Source organism: Kryptolebias marmoratus, linkage group LG17 (genome assembly GCF_001649575.2).
Source record: "Kryptolebias marmoratus isolate JLee-2015 linkage group LG17, ASM164957v2, whole genome shotgun sequence".
Taxonomy (NCBI): domain Eukaryota; kingdom Metazoa; phylum Chordata; class Actinopteri; order Cyprinodontiformes; family Rivulidae; genus Kryptolebias; species Kryptolebias marmoratus.
This window is the reverse complement of record NC_051446.1, coordinates 15,706,922-15,723,073: the sequence shown is the minus strand read 5'-3', so window position 1 is coordinate 15,723,073 and position 16,152 is coordinate 15,706,922. Positions and strand designations below refer to the sequence as shown.

Sequence of the window (16,152 nt, the reverse complement as noted above, 5' to 3'; positions counted from 1 at the left end):
GACGTACATTGACGACAGCCAATCCAAGAGCAGATTAGACACCACATGCACCGCCTCCTTGGAAATTCTAACCAATGGCAGCGCAAAAACAGTCGGACAACTTCCGTTCAACCTCGCTTTTCGGCTAAAGCTCGTCTAACCTCTTTTTTTTGTCGATGGCATGGTGCTAGCATCCGCGGTAGGAAATACAAGCACTTAAAAAGTGCATTTGGCTGTCTTCTTCAAAGTCGTCGACTAACTTAAATTTCCGCAAGCACATGTCCGCCATCACACGTCCGATAATTCAGCCTTCGGCCTCACACTTTGAGGTTGCCAATTATTCCCCAAGGTTAGCCAGCTAGCGGGCTAACGATAGCCGATTAACACCAAACAACTTGAGCCAGCGGCAACTCGGCGGACAATTTACAACCACTACTACGTCTCGAAATTGCTAAAGCCGAATAAAAAAACAACGACAAGGGAAAGTAACATGGCGGAAGCCGACAAGTTGAACATCGATTCCATTATACAGCGTCTGCTCGAAGGTAAGACTCGGTGTTTCGCCGAGGTGCCATTTTAGCTAACAGGAGAAGGAGGAAGCCGCCGCTGAAAAGCTCCCAAGTTGATCATCCTTGGCGTTTCAGAAACGAAGCGCACGATTTAAGTTGTGCTGGGCAGCTAACATTGATTTGGTTTAGCGCAATAAACGAATAATTACTAACATTTACCCATTTAAGCTAATATTCTCTGCTAGAGTTTGAATCGTTGTCCTTTGATAGGCGAAAGACTGGAATGGTGCACATTAGATTTGCTGTCTGAAACGTATTGTGTTAAAAAAAGATCAAATTTTCCCTCCTTTTCTTATATTTTCTTTTGCATTTACATATAAAATTTCTCTCAATTCTTTAAATTTCATGAAAAAAACCCAAATGTGCCAATCCTGTTTATCAATAAGTCCTAAGAGGATTAGATTTGTTACTATTAGTTCCAAAATATAATGTTTTATTGATATATTATAGGTCTAAGTACTATAATTGTATGATCTGTGTATTGTAAAGCACTTCAATTAGAAGAAAATCTACATTTTATTGATTGTGCACATAAAAATAAGTATAGCAACTATACTGAGTGTTGTGTATGGTGACTGTCAACCTTTTTTTGCACGAACCGAGTGAATTAAAACCCACCTACGACCGATTAGGTTGGTTATAAAATGAAAACAAACTCGAGTCTCCTTTCTGTGTTTCTCCACTCTGATGTTTAACACTTTCTCCGTTTGGTTTTGTCTTTGTTTCCCCAAAGTGAAAGGCTCCAGACCTGGTAAGAATGTTCAGCTGACAGAGAATGAAATCCGCGGACTCTGCTTGAAGTCCCGGGAGATCTTCCTCAGCCAGCCGATCCTGCTCGAACTCGAGGCCCCCCTGAAGATCTGCGGTGAGGCTTGGCTGTTTTCTTTGTTGTCGGGGGACTTCTCACGCAGCCGTTTGCGCTCGCAGTTGTTGTAGGTTTGTAAATAAAATGGGGAAAACCTTATATTAGACTTCCACGGATTTGAAATTTCAAATATTTAATCGAAACGATGAGAATATGTGCTCATGTCTGTGACCTTTGCCAGTGAAAGATCTTGAAGGACAGAAATTATATTCGCTTGCCAGTGTCATGTTTTTTTGCTTTCTGGCTCTCTTTGGACTTGTCCACTTGAGTCTTTGTGCCAATAAAGTTGGTATTACTTAAAAAATTGTTTGCAATTGAGGAAGTAATCACAGTCATCTTCACACTAAATACAAGCTCACACGTTCAAATAACTGTCTCGATTTGAGTTATGCTGGAGTATCAGCTGTCGTTTTTCAAATAATAGTTGGTCATTCTTGATATGAGGTAGTGTTTACTGGCTGGGTAGTAATTATTGTTCCTCTGCCCAAGTTCCTTACCTTTCATTGTGCAAATCTACAGCATGACAATAACATCGGACCAGTGCCACTGCTGTAGCAGCGTTTTAGTTTCGACCGTGGCACAAGAGGAAAACGTATATCATCTTTCAGACTTACTCATATTCTTATACATAAAACAATATTTTGCTTAGATATACTGTCATCTTTGTTATTCTGTGTAAAAATGCAGATGGTTCAGTGTTTCTTCATACCATCTATTGTCTTTTCATCGTAAAAAATTCCAGGAATCTGCGATGGGCGATAAAGAGCCTTTGCTTTTGTTTGTCTGTGTTTGTTGTGTTAGCAAAATATCTCAAGAGCTGCTGAACGAATTGGAATGAAACTCAGAAAGTCATCGTTGGATGTTCGTCTAAAACTGATTAACACTTGGAGTCAACCCAATTCAAGCAGCTAATCAGCCCTCGCCAACACAGAAATAGCTGTAACTCAGTCAGATTTATTGATACTGAGGTAAAGTTCGATGTGGTAGTAGCTGAGAGTCATCCTCAACACGCACTCCAAGGGGTTACAGGTCTCACAAGATCTCAGTTTTGCATGAGATCATTTATTTACATGACATCATTTACAAGGGTTGACTCAAACAGCTATAACTTCATCCCTTCTCATCATACAATGATCTTAGTTAAACACTAAAAGTTTATATAAGATGCCATATTGGTCACTCTGGGTTTAAATGTGTTTTTATTAAAAGGTGAAGAACCACCATTATGTCAGAACTGTAGTCTGGCTTCGTCAGTGGAGTTTATTTTACTTTACTGTTTCTGTTTCTACTGTCAGAACAGCATGGGAAAGGATCTCAGTAAGAAAGATTTGGAGTTTTTACCTAATCTTGATTTAAAAATTGTATTGATATTTAAGTTTCTGTTTTTAAATAAGCCATGTTTGTGTACTCTACCTTGTTGCTAGGATTTAGCTGTTACTGCTGACGTGGCATTAAACCAAATCTACTGCTTCTACTAGAAGGCAGTGATGTGCAAGGAATTTTAGGCCTGTGAATTTAATTAAATTGAAACATATAGAGCCAAATCTGTATTTAAAAAAAATCTCATTGTTAATCGCTGTTGTTTGAAGCGGCTGCACAAACCCCACAGCAAGATGAAACCATTCGCACACACTCATACAACACACAGACACGGGTCACCGCAAAGGATTTTCCACAGGCTTTGCATCAGTCCGATGACAAACCATAAACAAAGCCGATCTGCTCTGGTCTCTCCAGGCGACGTCCACGGGCAGTACTACGATCTTCTGAGGCTGTTTGAATATGGAGGCTTTCCACCGGAGAGCAACTACCTGTTCCTGGGCGACTATGTAGACAGAGGCAAGCAGTCCCTGGAGACCATCTGTCTGTTGCTGGCTTACAAGATCAAATACCCAGAAAACTTTTTTCTGCTGAGAGGAAACCATGAGTGTGCGTCTATTAACAGAATATATGGCTTCTATGATGAGTGTAAGTACTGCAACTTTCCTACAACACGTGTGTTTATTTATCTGTATTTTTATCGTTGTGTATTTGGGTCGCATTTGTAGCTATTTCCTTTTGTAAAAGTTAATAATAAAAATTGTGAGCCTGAGTTACATTTAGACATTCCCTCAGTCCTCCAGACTTGTGGTGACGGAGTGTGATCAGGCAGTGTTAGCAGCGAATAATCACATGCCTCTCTGTTTCACAGAGCCAGGATTATGTAAAAGATGTTTCTAATCTGGTACGCTGGGTGCAGCTGGTTTTATAAGTCCCGAGATAAGATTGTGACCCAGTAACTGTGGTTCTCTCCCCCCCCTCAGGTAAGAGGCGATACAACATAAAGCTGTGGAAGACCTTCACCGACTGCTTCAACTGTTTGCCCGTCGCAGCCATTGTTGATGAGAAGATCTTCTGTTGCCATGGAGGTATTCCATCCGGAGCTCGCGTTCGAACTCCGTGCTGTTGTTTCTGTCAACATCACGGTCAAAGGACTGTATTATTGACTCGAGTTATGTTCACTTTTCCCTGCATCAGCAGACACAGGTGCAACTTTAACAAACTGCGGCTCTGAAATCGTTCCGCCGTGCTTCTAACTCTGATTTTATAGCTCAGTCGGCAGCTAGGTCTCCCCTCCGTGTTTGTTGTTGAGTCTCCGGACTCATTCTGCTGCAACACAGACATTGGCACTCGTGTCTAAAAATGGACAGTGTGTTCAGAGAAAAAGGCAGCTTCAGTGAGTCACTGTTATCTTATGTCTGTGAGTGCCTCGAGTCAAAATATGTAAACAGAAACTGAATCTGGAGGGTAGATTCCATCTCCTGCTTCAAACATAAAGTTGGATAAAGCATTTACTGTTTGAAAGGGTTTTGCTTAAACACAATTAAGTTTAAAGTTCTAATCCAGGTTTTTTTTTTTTTTTTTACCATATTCTAGGTGCAATTAAAAAATTATCTTACAGGCAGATCTTAAAAAGTTTCACCTTGTTTTCTGTTTTCCGACATCCTAAATAGGAAAATTAATCTAGTTCTGGGCCTCAGGTCGTCCAAAAAGACACCGAAACATCACAGATGCTAAATACTTTACTCTCCGGCGTTTAAATCTGCTTTTCTTGTCTTCAGGCCTGTCCCCGGACCTCCAGTCCATGGAGCAGGTGAGGCGGGTCATGCGCCCCACCGACGTGCCCGACCAGGGCCTCCTGTGCGACCTGCTGTGGGCCGACCCAGATAAGGACGTGCTGGGCTGGGGGGAGAACGACCGCGGCGTCTCCTTCACCTTCGGCGCCGACGTCGTCACGAAGTTCCTCCACAAACATGACATGGACCTGATTTGTCGGGCCCATCAGGTCAGTGGGATGTCTTCATTCAAAGAGGAGGGGCTCTGAAAAAAAAAATCTGTTTGAAGAAATGCAGGTTAATATTTAATACCATTTTTTTAGTTTGTGTGAAGCTGCATGAAAGTTAGAAATGTAAGCCTTTTATTGGATTTTTCTCAGTTAACCACAAATTTTCTTCTGGTTTTTGAAAATGAACCTCCAGATGAAACACATTCAGTTTGTTGCACGATGCAGCTAAATGTCATTTTTAGGGAGCTGCTTGTCATAATACTTCTGTTGTTCCATTAAAGTTATTGATAGAGTAAAACTTCCTCTTTAAAGTTACAGTAAGGCTGAGTCTTGTGCCATTGTTTACACCTAAAAAGTCCAACACAAATATGTGGAACTGCTGCAGAACAGAAATAACAGTAATACAGTGGAATCATCAGAAAATATGTCGAAATGCTGAATGGTATTTATTTATTTTCCAAACCCTTTTCCCTCCTCATCCTACTCAACAAAACAAAGACTCTTTAATTAATTTAAAATTTTCTTAGATAAGTAACAAAGGTGTGTTTGTGATGGGTTTATTCATTGAAAGTTTAAAGTTTGATGATGCCTTTTTGTAGCTCCTGTCCCTTCAGGTAAACGGTCTAACGTCCTGTGTGTTTTCAGGTGGTCGAGGACGGCTACGAGTTCTTTGCAAAGAGGCAGCTGGTGACGCTGTTCTCCGCCCCAAACTACTGCGGCGAGTTCGACAACGCCGGGGCCATGATGAGCGTAGACGAGACCCTGATGTGCTCATTCCAGGTAAGAACCGCACCGGAGCGGCTTCCCGTCCCGACTGGACTGGACTTGTCGCTCTTCCCTATTCTCATTGTCATTTTCTCGTTGCAGATCCTAAAACCTGCAGATAAGAAGCTGTTTTATGGCGGAGGAGGGGGCCTGAGCACCGGCCGCCCCGTCACTCCTCCCAGGAAAGCTAAGAAATGACACCAGTAGTTTGCTTTCGACCTCCAACCCCAATCCCTCCTGCCCTCTCTACCTCTCTTCTCCTTTCTTTCACCAAACAGCCAGAAATCAAACCTATACCCAGGGCTTTTATTTTTTTCTTTTTTTATCTGTACTTCTTAAAGCATTATTGTTATGAATTGTCTGAGTGGGTGTGTGAGCGTGCGCAGGTGAACATACAAATCACATGTACATTTTGTGCAAAATTATTAAGATTTCTACTTTCCCCCCTTTCTCTGAACACCCTTCCAGTGAACATGTTGAACCCACAGCCTCGGCCTCTGCGGTAATCTGACTGAAGATCACCGAGAAATTTAACAGGAAAAACTTTACCTACGGTGTTGTACTAGTAGGTAGCGGAGGGGAGGCGAGCAGAGATGCACCGGGGAGTCTGCCTGTGACCGATACCGGCCGATATTCAGCCTGACTGGCCTCGATTGGTGATCTGCGGGTCAACGCTCTAAAATCAGAGGTTGTTTTCCGGTCAGCGTGCGCAGCACAGGCAAGCCGCTGCTTCCTGCAGCAGTGCTGGGCTCTGCTAGTTTGGAACGCTTTGACTGCCTGGAGTAAACGTGAAGTTAGCCGGATGGACTGTCTGTAGGGCGTTGGTGGGTAAAGTCAGGATAAACTAAAGGTGGAGGGGTTAGAAGGAAACAGCGATTTTAATGTGAGCTGACGGTCGGTTTGAGCTTCACCTTGGCAGATAGAAGAGAGGATTACAGCTCAGAGTTTTCACCCGCTGTCATGAAACACGGTGGATCAGGATGTTTGCAGCTTTTTGAGTTGGGGAAGCTTCAGCTGAGGTAGACACCGAGGCTCTTGTTGCTGTTAGCAATGCTAATGATGCTAATCAAAGATGTCAGCACAGGGATCAGTTTGTCCGTGTTTTGCTTCTTTTAACTCAATCTGCTGTCGTGTCCTCTGCTCTTAATAGGTTTAATTATTGATTCTTAACAGCAGAAAGGATGATAGTTACAGTAAAATAAAGGAATGATTTATTCATCTAGCATTTAACTTTTTTTTTTCCTTTTTTAAAATATTTAGACAATGCTGCAAATTATTTTATTAGAGGCAGAGAAAAAAAGTAATGTGGTGCAGTTGTGTGGACAAAAAATAAAATGTTATGTCTCTATAATCTGACTTATAAATCAGATATACCGAAACTGTTTCTGTTTTAGAGCAAATCCCTCTGTCTAATTATGTGGAAGGGATTATTTAAAAATTTCAAGTGACACAAGAAAAGCTCACTAATGTGGTGATGTTTTTTTTTTTAACTTTGAACAGAGTCAAATTTTCAATTTAACCAGAAATTAGGAAAATAAATGTCTGATAAAATACTGAGGCTGACAGCACCGACTTTACAAATTACCCAGAGAACTTCTGCCGTTAAATGGTTTTTAATTTTAAATATAGAAACACTTCAAACTCCAAACTGTTTCACTGAACAGCAGCTGCCTACTTCCAGCCAGCAGATACAATTTAACTAGAATTTATTCCTCTGACCAATATAAGACCCTTCTGTTCTTGCTTTGTAGTGTTGATGGCCTCTACCTTATCTCATCTTACCTTTTACAGGTAAAAATCTAATGTTTTTGCAGCTGTTGGCCTGATTATTGTCATTAACAGCTTTCTGTCACTCAGCAGGTTAATCATCTGTAATTAAACTGCAGCAGGACTGCACTGATTGATACAACAGAGGAGCATTTTTTTCTTAAATTAAATCAGAAATCTTTAAAGTTCGGCACAGCGGTGCAGCGGTTAGAGCTGTCACCTCACAGCAAGAAGGTCGCAGGTTCAAACCCCAGCTGGAGTCTTTGTATGGAGTTTCCTCCCACATGCACGTTGGGTTAATGTGTTCATTTAAATTGTCCCTAGGTGTGAGTGACGGCTGCTCCGCGACCCCCGCACAGAGAAGTGGGTAAAGAGAAATGGACGGGTGGAAAATCAATACCCGCAGGTCAGAGCTGTGCTAATATCGAAAAATCGGTATCGGCCCAAAAAAGCAGAATCGGTGCGTCTCTCAAGGGGAGGGTGTGTTTTTGTTTTTATTTGTCTTCTGTACTGTAAAATCTCAAACATAGATGTGTGTTTGTGTGTGGGGGGGGCTCTTGCTTATTTCAGTGTAATGTCTCATTATCCTTGAACATTTCAGAGCAAGGAGACACACACACACACACACACACACTCATATTCGGATTCATATGAGCCAGAGCTGTAAAAAACCCCAAACAGTTTAGGTTTGTACAGATTTGATTACTTGAAAGAGATTTTTTGTGACTTCGTTTTGTAGTCTTTCATCAAGTTGACCAATAAACCAAGAATCTGAGCTGATTTGTCGACCAGTTTTTGTTGTTTTCTTTATTTATCGTTGTCTCCATCATAAGCCAGTTGGTTTATATTCAGAGGCCCTCGCTTTATCTACTTAATTAATGTTTGCCAAAAAAAAAGAAACAAATACTACAATGTAACAACTGACAGGAATACAATGTTGTATTTTTCACAGGTAATTCTGGATGTTTCATTTTGTATCACTAAGTAAAATTTGTAGTGAAAAAAAGTAAAACTACTGACAAGAAGGTGAGAATATATAATATATACCTAATATAAAACTGGGCTCTTTGGTATAAATTGTTGTTTATCTTAAACTACTTGACCAGTTTCAGAAAACTGAAAAAATATTTAGGCTTTGGAAGTTGGTTTAGATTGTTCTTCAGCTACAACTTTCACCTTTGATTTCTAGCTGTATTGTCACAACTTTATTCGCTAAGTAAAAATTAAAAAACATTTAATTTAAAATGACTTCAGTTAGGCGTTTCAAATATAAAACCCCAATGCCCAAACACTTGGGACTTTGTGTAAAATGTAAATAAACTCCTGAAAACACAGTTTGTTGTGTGTTTCACAAAAACAAAGCCAGATGTGAACACCATCCAGAAAGGCCGCCATCTTGTGTGGACCAGAGCTCGTTTAAATGGACTGAGGTGAAGTGGAGAGCTGTTCTGTGGTCAGAAGAATCCAAATCTGAAATTGTTTTGGGGAAACTACGGAGTCCACATCCTTCATACTCAAGAGGGACCATCCAGCCTGTTATCAGCACACAGTTCAAAAGCCTGTCTCTGATGGTATGGGGGTGCATTAGTGCCTCTTTCATGGGCAGCTTATACATCTGGAATAGCACCATCAATTCAGTAAGGTATATACAGGTTTTAGAACAACATCCACTCTCATCCAGATGACTTTTTCTTTCAGGGAAGACGTTTCATATTTCAGCAGGACGATGCTAAACCCCAGACTGAATCTGTTACAGCAGCAAGAGTCCAGGAGCTGAACTGAACCGCCTGCAGCCTGCAGTCACGACCTCAGCATCAGAAAACATTTGATGCATCAAGAAACACAAAATCCAGCAAAGAAGACCCAGGACTGTTAAACAGAATCCTCCATCAGACAGAATGGGACGACATTCCCTCTAAAACCTCCAGCAGCTGCTCTCCTCAGCTCCTAGATGTTCACAGACTGATGTTAGAAGAAGAGGAGATGCCTCACAGAGGGAAAGATGTCCCATCGTCTTTAAAATTGTGGCTTCTGTACACCTTTTAGGTATAATCAGGTGAGACGTTTGTGCCAATAACTTACATCACAGGTAGAAAAATCACTAAAATAACTTTCTGTGAATCTGTTTTATTAATTTCATTCTTAGTGTCACTATCATGGTTTTATCTTGTGTTAAATAACCTGCTGCCATATGTGTGTGTGAGAGAGAGAAAGTGTTTGCTTTTCTCCACAGGGAGGCAGTGTTAAATTCCTTCAGCAGCAGACACATCCTCACTAAACTAAAACACAAAAAGACTTGTTCTTGCTTTAATTCTGATGGTTAACGTGTCGTTGTTGCTTGTTTTAGAGCTCGGTGTAAAAAACTACACGATTTGTTTTGAATGTTGCAGAAATATTTAGAAAAGAAATAAGTATACTGTGCAGACACTTTTTTTAAAGCAAGTTGTGATGTTTGCTGTTGTACACATTACAGACTTCTGTATCTCTGTTTCTGGGTCTTCTATATTTATCAGATAAGGTCACGTTTCCTTCTTTGGCATTTGTCCGACTCTTTTTGCTTCTATTTGTCTTCCTGTCATCAACACGGCTCCGTCCATCACTTTACTCTTCCTCTTACAGGGAGAGGGAAGACGAGGACAAAGTTTAACTCAGAACAGGAAGACAGGGAAATCTTTAAATATTTATTTATCTATGCTATTTTTATCTTTCAGTTAGCTAACCTTTTGATACCTTTTAGCTACTGTTTTGTTTCTTTTAGCTTTTGGCTAGCCTTTGGCTACTTTTAGCTTTTAGTTAGCCTTGTGTTAATTTCAGTTTTTAACTAGCTTTTTTGAAACTTTTAGCTTTTTGCTACTTTTAGCTTTTAGTTCATCTTTTGTTACTTTTAGCATTTGGCTAGCTTTGTACTACTTTTAGCTTCTAGCTAGCCATTTGCTACTTTTAGCTTTTAGGTAATCTTTTCTTACTTTTAGCTTCTGGGTAGCCTTTTGCTACTTTTAGCTTTTTAAATGGTGTTTTGTTTTATTCATATATTTTAGCTACTTTTCACTTTGAGCTGGTCTAGTGCTCTGATCTGTTTAGCTTTTAGCTGTTGTTCTGCACGTTTCAGCTTCACCAGCTCAGTGTCAGTGCAGACATTTCTGTGGTTTCGTCGTCTTCTCCTTCAGAAGCAACTGTCTTCTGTCTGTCTGTCCATTTCTCAGTGAGAAGACCAGCAGTTGGCTCTGACTACTTCCTGCAGAAACCTCAGTCAGTTTATAGCGAGCAGCCCTGACATCTGATGCTTCAGCACCTTCGCTCATTCTTTTTTGGAAGGACAATCCTCTGGACGTTTATGGCGGGACGATGGAGACTCGGTGGTCGCAGCCCGTCCTCCGTCAGTAGCTATGAGGTTTCAGGCTCCAACTGCGGCGCTTCTGTGGGATTGGGTTTCTAAATTCTGTGCTGCTCAGGGACTCTTAAAGCCAGAAACGTGACATTGACCCTGCGGCGTGAAGGTTCACCAGATACAGTGGGATCCAAAACGATTTTTTTTTAAAAAAACTTCACAAATTTGGTTGTGAAGTCTGTTTTCGTGGCTCCAGCCTTCACAGGAGCTCCAGCTGAACGACCCAAAGGACGCGCTTTCGTTAGATAAGACCAGCGTACCCAAAATAGACAAGACACGGAATATGCTGTGTAATTTCAAGAGTTCATCTTTCAGACGATACAGAATACTGTACATATTCATTCATTCAGCTATGCTGGCCTGACGTCCTGAGCTGTTTAATTTATTGCTGTTATTATGAAACTTCAGAAGGATTTGGTTTATGACACATCAGTCACAGAATGTCATTTATGAAATATAAGTCGCCTAAAAGATGGAAGTGTGCCAGCAAATATTGTTAGGCTGACACTCTGGGGTCTGCTGGGCTTTTAGCACCAGGGTTTGGGAACTTGTGAGCGATTTGAAACACATCTATGTTGTTTAAACTTTCAAAACATTCATTTTAAGGTTTGCTTCATTAAGGACAGAACAGTTTCCACTTAGCTGGGAAAACAAGGAGTCAGACGTGGGGTACAACTTTAAATAAATGTTCATTTTGAGGTAGTTTCAGGTCAGCAAATCTGTTTAAATCAGCAAATAATGATATTTAAATATAGCTGAGAAACGACAGTCTGATTTGTTTTAACTACAAATAGAAAATAAGCCACTGCTAAAATATACTCAGACGTCCATATTTATAATATAATTACATTATTTGTATCTATTAGTGGGGGGAAGTAATCACTGGATGCACATTCAAGATGGCTGCCACAGTCAATTCACCATAAAAACCACAAAAATGGCTGCAATTCAGCAGGTTTTACAGATAATGAGCTAAGATTTGGTGTGGTTGTAGCCAAGAGTTATCCAGGACATTCAGTCTGAGCGCGGGCTCATGCATAAAATGATGTTAGTCTGAAGGCGGCAGGAGAGCCGCGTTCCTTCAGGTGATGCAAGGCCTTTTAAGTAGCGATGCTTATTGATGGTTCTTCGTTAAAAAACTAGTTCTGACAACAGTGGAAAGGGAAAAAAAGTCCCTTTTAACAGGAAGAAACTTCCAGCAGAACCAGAACCAGGATCAGGACTGACTGGTCCAGGTGAAGTTTCTACTGGAAGAAAGACAAAGAAAATCATGTTTTTAATGATAGAAATAATTACAGCCGAGCGAGTAAAGACTGCAGCAGAGTGAGGAAATGTGGCCAGCAGTGTGAGCCTATAGCAGCAGAACTAAGGAGAGCTCAGGAAACCCAAACCAACCCTAACTATAGGATTGATCAAGAAGGAAAGTCTTAATCCTGGTCTTAAAGTAGACAGGGTGTCAGCCTCACGGACAGGAACTGGACATTGCGTCCCCCAGAGAGGAGCCTTATCCAAATGAGACCAAATGAGTCTTCGCCTCCTGTGGGAACGCAGAGCCATCCCCAGTCGAAAGTGCTTTCGACCGGCGGGCTCGCTTTCCCTCTCCCGTCCCCCGGTGGTGTACGCTTTGCGGCCCTAAATGTGTGTGTGTGGAATGGTGCGAACAACCCGGGACCGCCGCGGCCCGGAGTGGCTACAGATGACACCAAGAAGTCAAACGTGAACCCTCCCCGGCCACCATTTTCTCCCAGCGGATGAAAGTTAGACATGGGGAGGCCGAGCGGAGCGTTCTGACATGAAAACAGTTCCCCGGCCCGCAGCACGGTGTCACCTGCTCTATTTATATCCTGGGAGGAATTCTGGATTCAGAGACTCAGCTGCCACTTCTATTCTTACTATTAGCTAATGCTGCAACCCGTAACCTGCTAACACCAACGCTGGAGCTTCTTCACCCACAGCCTGAATATGTCCTCACTGTCAGCGACTGCCGCCCAAAAGCAAAGGGTTTTATCTGTGTGCGCGTCTGTTAGCAAAATATCTCATGAACCACTGGACAGATTTTAATGAAACTTTTAGGGAAGAATCATCTGTTGTACATCTAGAAGCAATTAAGTTTTGGAGTCAACCCGATTCAAGATGGTCGCCACAGCTAATTGACCTTAGCAAACCCCCAAACGGCTATAACTCAGTCAGATTTACTGATATTGTGCTAGGATTTGGTGTGGTAGTAGCTGAGAGTCATTCACGACACATACTCTGAGCGTGACATGTTGTGATGTGGCATGACATTTTTTTCGAGGTTTGATCAAAACGGCTACAATCATTTCCCAACATCAGATGATCTCAGTCTAAAACTCTGGCCTGAAAGGCGGGCGGACGATATGCATTCCTTCAGGGAAAGCTAGGCCTTTAATAAACTCGTAGGTCATTGCTCAGAGAAGCTTTTAGGAGGCTTTGGATTTGTAAAATATAAAGGAAGTTGTCTCAGTTTATAGATTAAAGTAGGTGCAGCTAGGACAAACTAAAAAACCTGTTGTGTTTTTCAACATTAAAACAAAACATCTTCATATTTATTAGCTTTTGAAAGGGTTTTATTATTGGTACAAATGAGTTTTTGTCTCCTGTCCCATCTTTCCGTCCTGAGGTGACCAGCTCGTCCCTCTCAGTTGGCCTGTTGGCCTGCAAGTCAGCAGGGAACGGACTTAGTTGCATAAGTTGCTGCACCGCCACCGTGCTTAACACTTGTAAAGAGCTGGGAACATGAAAGTTCATGAGTGGTTCGGGGGCGGGGCGGTACACGGCGATCCCTCGGCCAGGGGCCACAAGGGCGTGACGAGTTAGCACGGCAGGGACAGAGGTGGCTCCGTGCACGGCAGGAGCCCCCCGCGCGCACGGACTGCTCGCACTTCAGCAGCAGACGGAGGCGGAAGATGGAGGGGAGCGAGGCAGAAACCTTATCCTTCTGGGATATTGAGTTAAATGTCACTGCCGTGCCCTGAGGGAGACACTGACAGGCCGACCCCTATCGCAGCCCCCCGAAATCTCAGAGGTCAGAGCTGTGGGACGACAGCTGAGGCCTGATGGGACTCTGGCAGAACAGAACAAATAGAAAAACGTTTTAGCATGTCTGGGAACAAAGACGCTTGTAGAACATGAATCCGGAGCCTAATGATAATCTCTCTGACTTGTTTCACCTTTTGAACATCTTTAAATTCGCCTGACTGAACTCCAGACTCAACATGATACCTGTCAGGACAAAAACTGAAACAATAATCAGAGTAAAAGCCGCCTTAGTGCTTTTAAACACACATTAAATAATTCTTGTTTTAGGTATTTGACGGAACAGGATCTTTAGGGGGAGCTCAAGCAGCTGAGCTGAAGCCTGAAAGCTGCCACAAAAGAAAAAACAGCTTTCCGATTTTAGAAATTCTCTGTGGAGGAGCAGCAGAAGCTCATGTTTGTGTAACGAATAGGTTAAAACTGTATATAGTGTAAATATGACCCGTGGTTATGTTATGTATCAACAGTTAGTCTGCTTTGCAGCTGCAGAAGAGCATATAGGTTGAATTGTGATATGGTGAGAAGGTTTCAAATTAATTGCATTTGAGTAATAATATTGCAAAAAGCACATCACAAACAGTCAGATTCTTAATTCCTATTTATCGCCATAATAAATCCTGCTGCCGAGGAACTTCATATTATTTAGAAGAATTACATTTCCTGCCAAAGTGCAGCTAAAACGGAGATATTTAACATAAAACAGAGGCTAAAATTGGCAGAACAGTAGGTAAATGCTAAAAGTAGCAAAACAGATACTAAAGCTAAAATGAGAAAAACAGGAGCTAAAAGTAGCTAAACAGAAGCTGAAGCTGCAGCCCTTCTGTCTCTACAGCACCTTGATCCAATCAAAGACACTGATAGAAACCAAATTACAGCTCTGCTGACCACAGCTCCTACAGAGAGTCAGATGACATTTTGACCAAATCCACCTGAGTTTAAACATTTCTGGTTTTTCCAACATTCTAGTTTTGCCGTTTTGTCTGAAACATCACAGTTTTTTTGACATTCAAACTCAGCCATTCGTGCAGGTTCAATCAGAAAACCACCAGCTGCAGGACAGAAAAACGATGAAATGAGACCAATAAACTGCTGAAATTTGCTAAAGAAGCTGAAACAGAGTTGCTAAAGCTAATAGATGTAGAATTCTAACTAAATTCTTAAATAAGCAGAACACTAGCTGAAAGCTAAAGGAAGCTAAATGCTTGCTAAAAGTCAAATATAGCAAAAGACTAACTAAAAACTAACACCTTTGGCTGATTTGACTCTCACTTGGAGAATTCAGCTTTAAAATCAGGCATTTCCAGCCTTCTAAACAGCAAACATGCTAATCTTTGATATAATTTTGATAAAGACACCAGAAACGTGTCTGTGTGTCGGATGTGAGCAGCTGTAAGTACTGCGGCCTGTGCAGAAACACCTGTTGGCGTATTGATTATTAGCTGAGGCCTACAGACCCATCAGACCTCCCCGCGGGGCTCAGCAGGCTGTTTACTGCTCTTAAAACAAACAATAAATCAAACAGACCTGCACGGAGCAGCTCTGTTCTCCCTTTCATTGGGAGCTTTTAGACCCACGGGATAAGATAAGACGGATAGGACAGAGTCAGTGCTCTGATTCCACCACAAGAGGCCATTGTGCCGCACCGGATGGCACTTTGTTGAGCCTCCACTAAAGCTGGGCCTCATCACCCCGAGACCTCTCCTTCCTCATAAAAAAATAAATAAATAATAAAACTCGATCCTCCCGCATCTGCAGCCGGGGGAGGCTTCTCATGTGCAGCGTGATACGATGACACCCTGGCTGTCCCCTTGACATTCCTGTCCCCAGGCGATCATTCCTGCCCCACACACTCACTTTCTTCTTACCTCCCTCATCCCCACGTCTCATTTAACTGGGTGTATTATCAGCTCTGGCGTCTCTGTTATTTTGAGCATCTGTGTAAAAACCCGTGGACGCTTGTAAACATGCCGCTGAACGCTGACGCACGAAGCTGAGCTGAGCTCGTGGAGATTTCCACCCGCCTGCCGCCTTGAACCAAACTGGCCTTTTCTTTTTAGGGTGAAATGTTTTCATTTCTTTCTGACTTGGCCACCTTCCTCAGCAGAAACCAGTTGAGCCATCACTCACTGACCCCCCACCCACCCCACACCTACACACACACACACACACACACACACACACACACACACACCTCCTCCTCCTCCTACCATCCCGGTTTGCCCCCACCCTCCAGCCCCTTGCACCAAAGCTCTTCTGGATTACCTCCTTTCCAAGTCCAGGCCTTGTCGTTCTCCAGTTCCTGTCCAAGTCCACCATCTCACCTCCTCATTGCTCCACCTTAAGCCCCACCTTCACCCCCACGGTCTCCCACCCGCCCAAAAACCATGTCAGCCTATATGCTGGAATTTGGAGGCATGTGTCAGTGAGGTGCACCTCC

General features: G+C 42.3%; 1 protein-coding gene and 1 long non-coding RNA gene across 2 annotated transcripts; one reads left to right on the top strand and one right to left on the bottom strand.

The window, feature by feature from the left end:
* Positions 1 to 77: 77 nt before the first annotated feature.
* Positions 78 to 8,050, top strand: ppp1cab (protein phosphatase 1, catalytic subunit, alpha isozyme b). The gene is made up of 7 exons (XM_017436317.3): positions 78 to 524; positions 1,282 to 1,413; positions 3,151 to 3,381; positions 3,717 to 3,821; positions 4,515 to 4,738; positions 5,384 to 5,518; positions 5,606 to 8,050. Exons 1-7 carry the CDS (start codon positions 470 to 472, stop codon positions 5,699 to 5,701), a joined length of 978 nt encoding a protein of 325 aa, XP_017291806.1. The 5' UTR covers positions 78 to 469; the 3' UTR covers positions 5,702 to 8,050.
* Positions 4,461 to 16,084, bottom strand: LOC119617867. Its single transcript, XR_005234303.1, has 2 exons — positions 15,978 to 16,084; positions 4,461 to 4,787 (listed from the first exon to the last, which is right to left on the bottom strand). It is a non-coding gene; the product is annotated as an uncharacterized LOC119617867 (long non-coding RNA).
* Positions 16,085 to 16,152: the final 68 nt, after the last annotated feature.

What these genes read in the sequence shown, in the direction of transcription:
- ppp1cab (XM_017436317.3), top strand. Translation starts at nt 470, where the DNA reads ATGGCGGAAGCCGACAAGTTGAACATCGATTCCATTATACAGCGTCTG. An exon ending in GATCTTCTGTTGCCATGGAG is followed by an intron (nt 3,822 to 4,514) that starts GTATTCCATCCG and finishes TCTTGTCTTCAG; the next exon opens with GCCTGTCCCCGGACCTCCAG. An exon ending in CCCTGATGTGCTCATTCCAG is followed by an intron (nt 5,519 to 5,605) that starts GTAAGAACCGCA and finishes TTCTCGTTGCAG; the next exon opens with ATCCTAAAACCTGCAGATAA.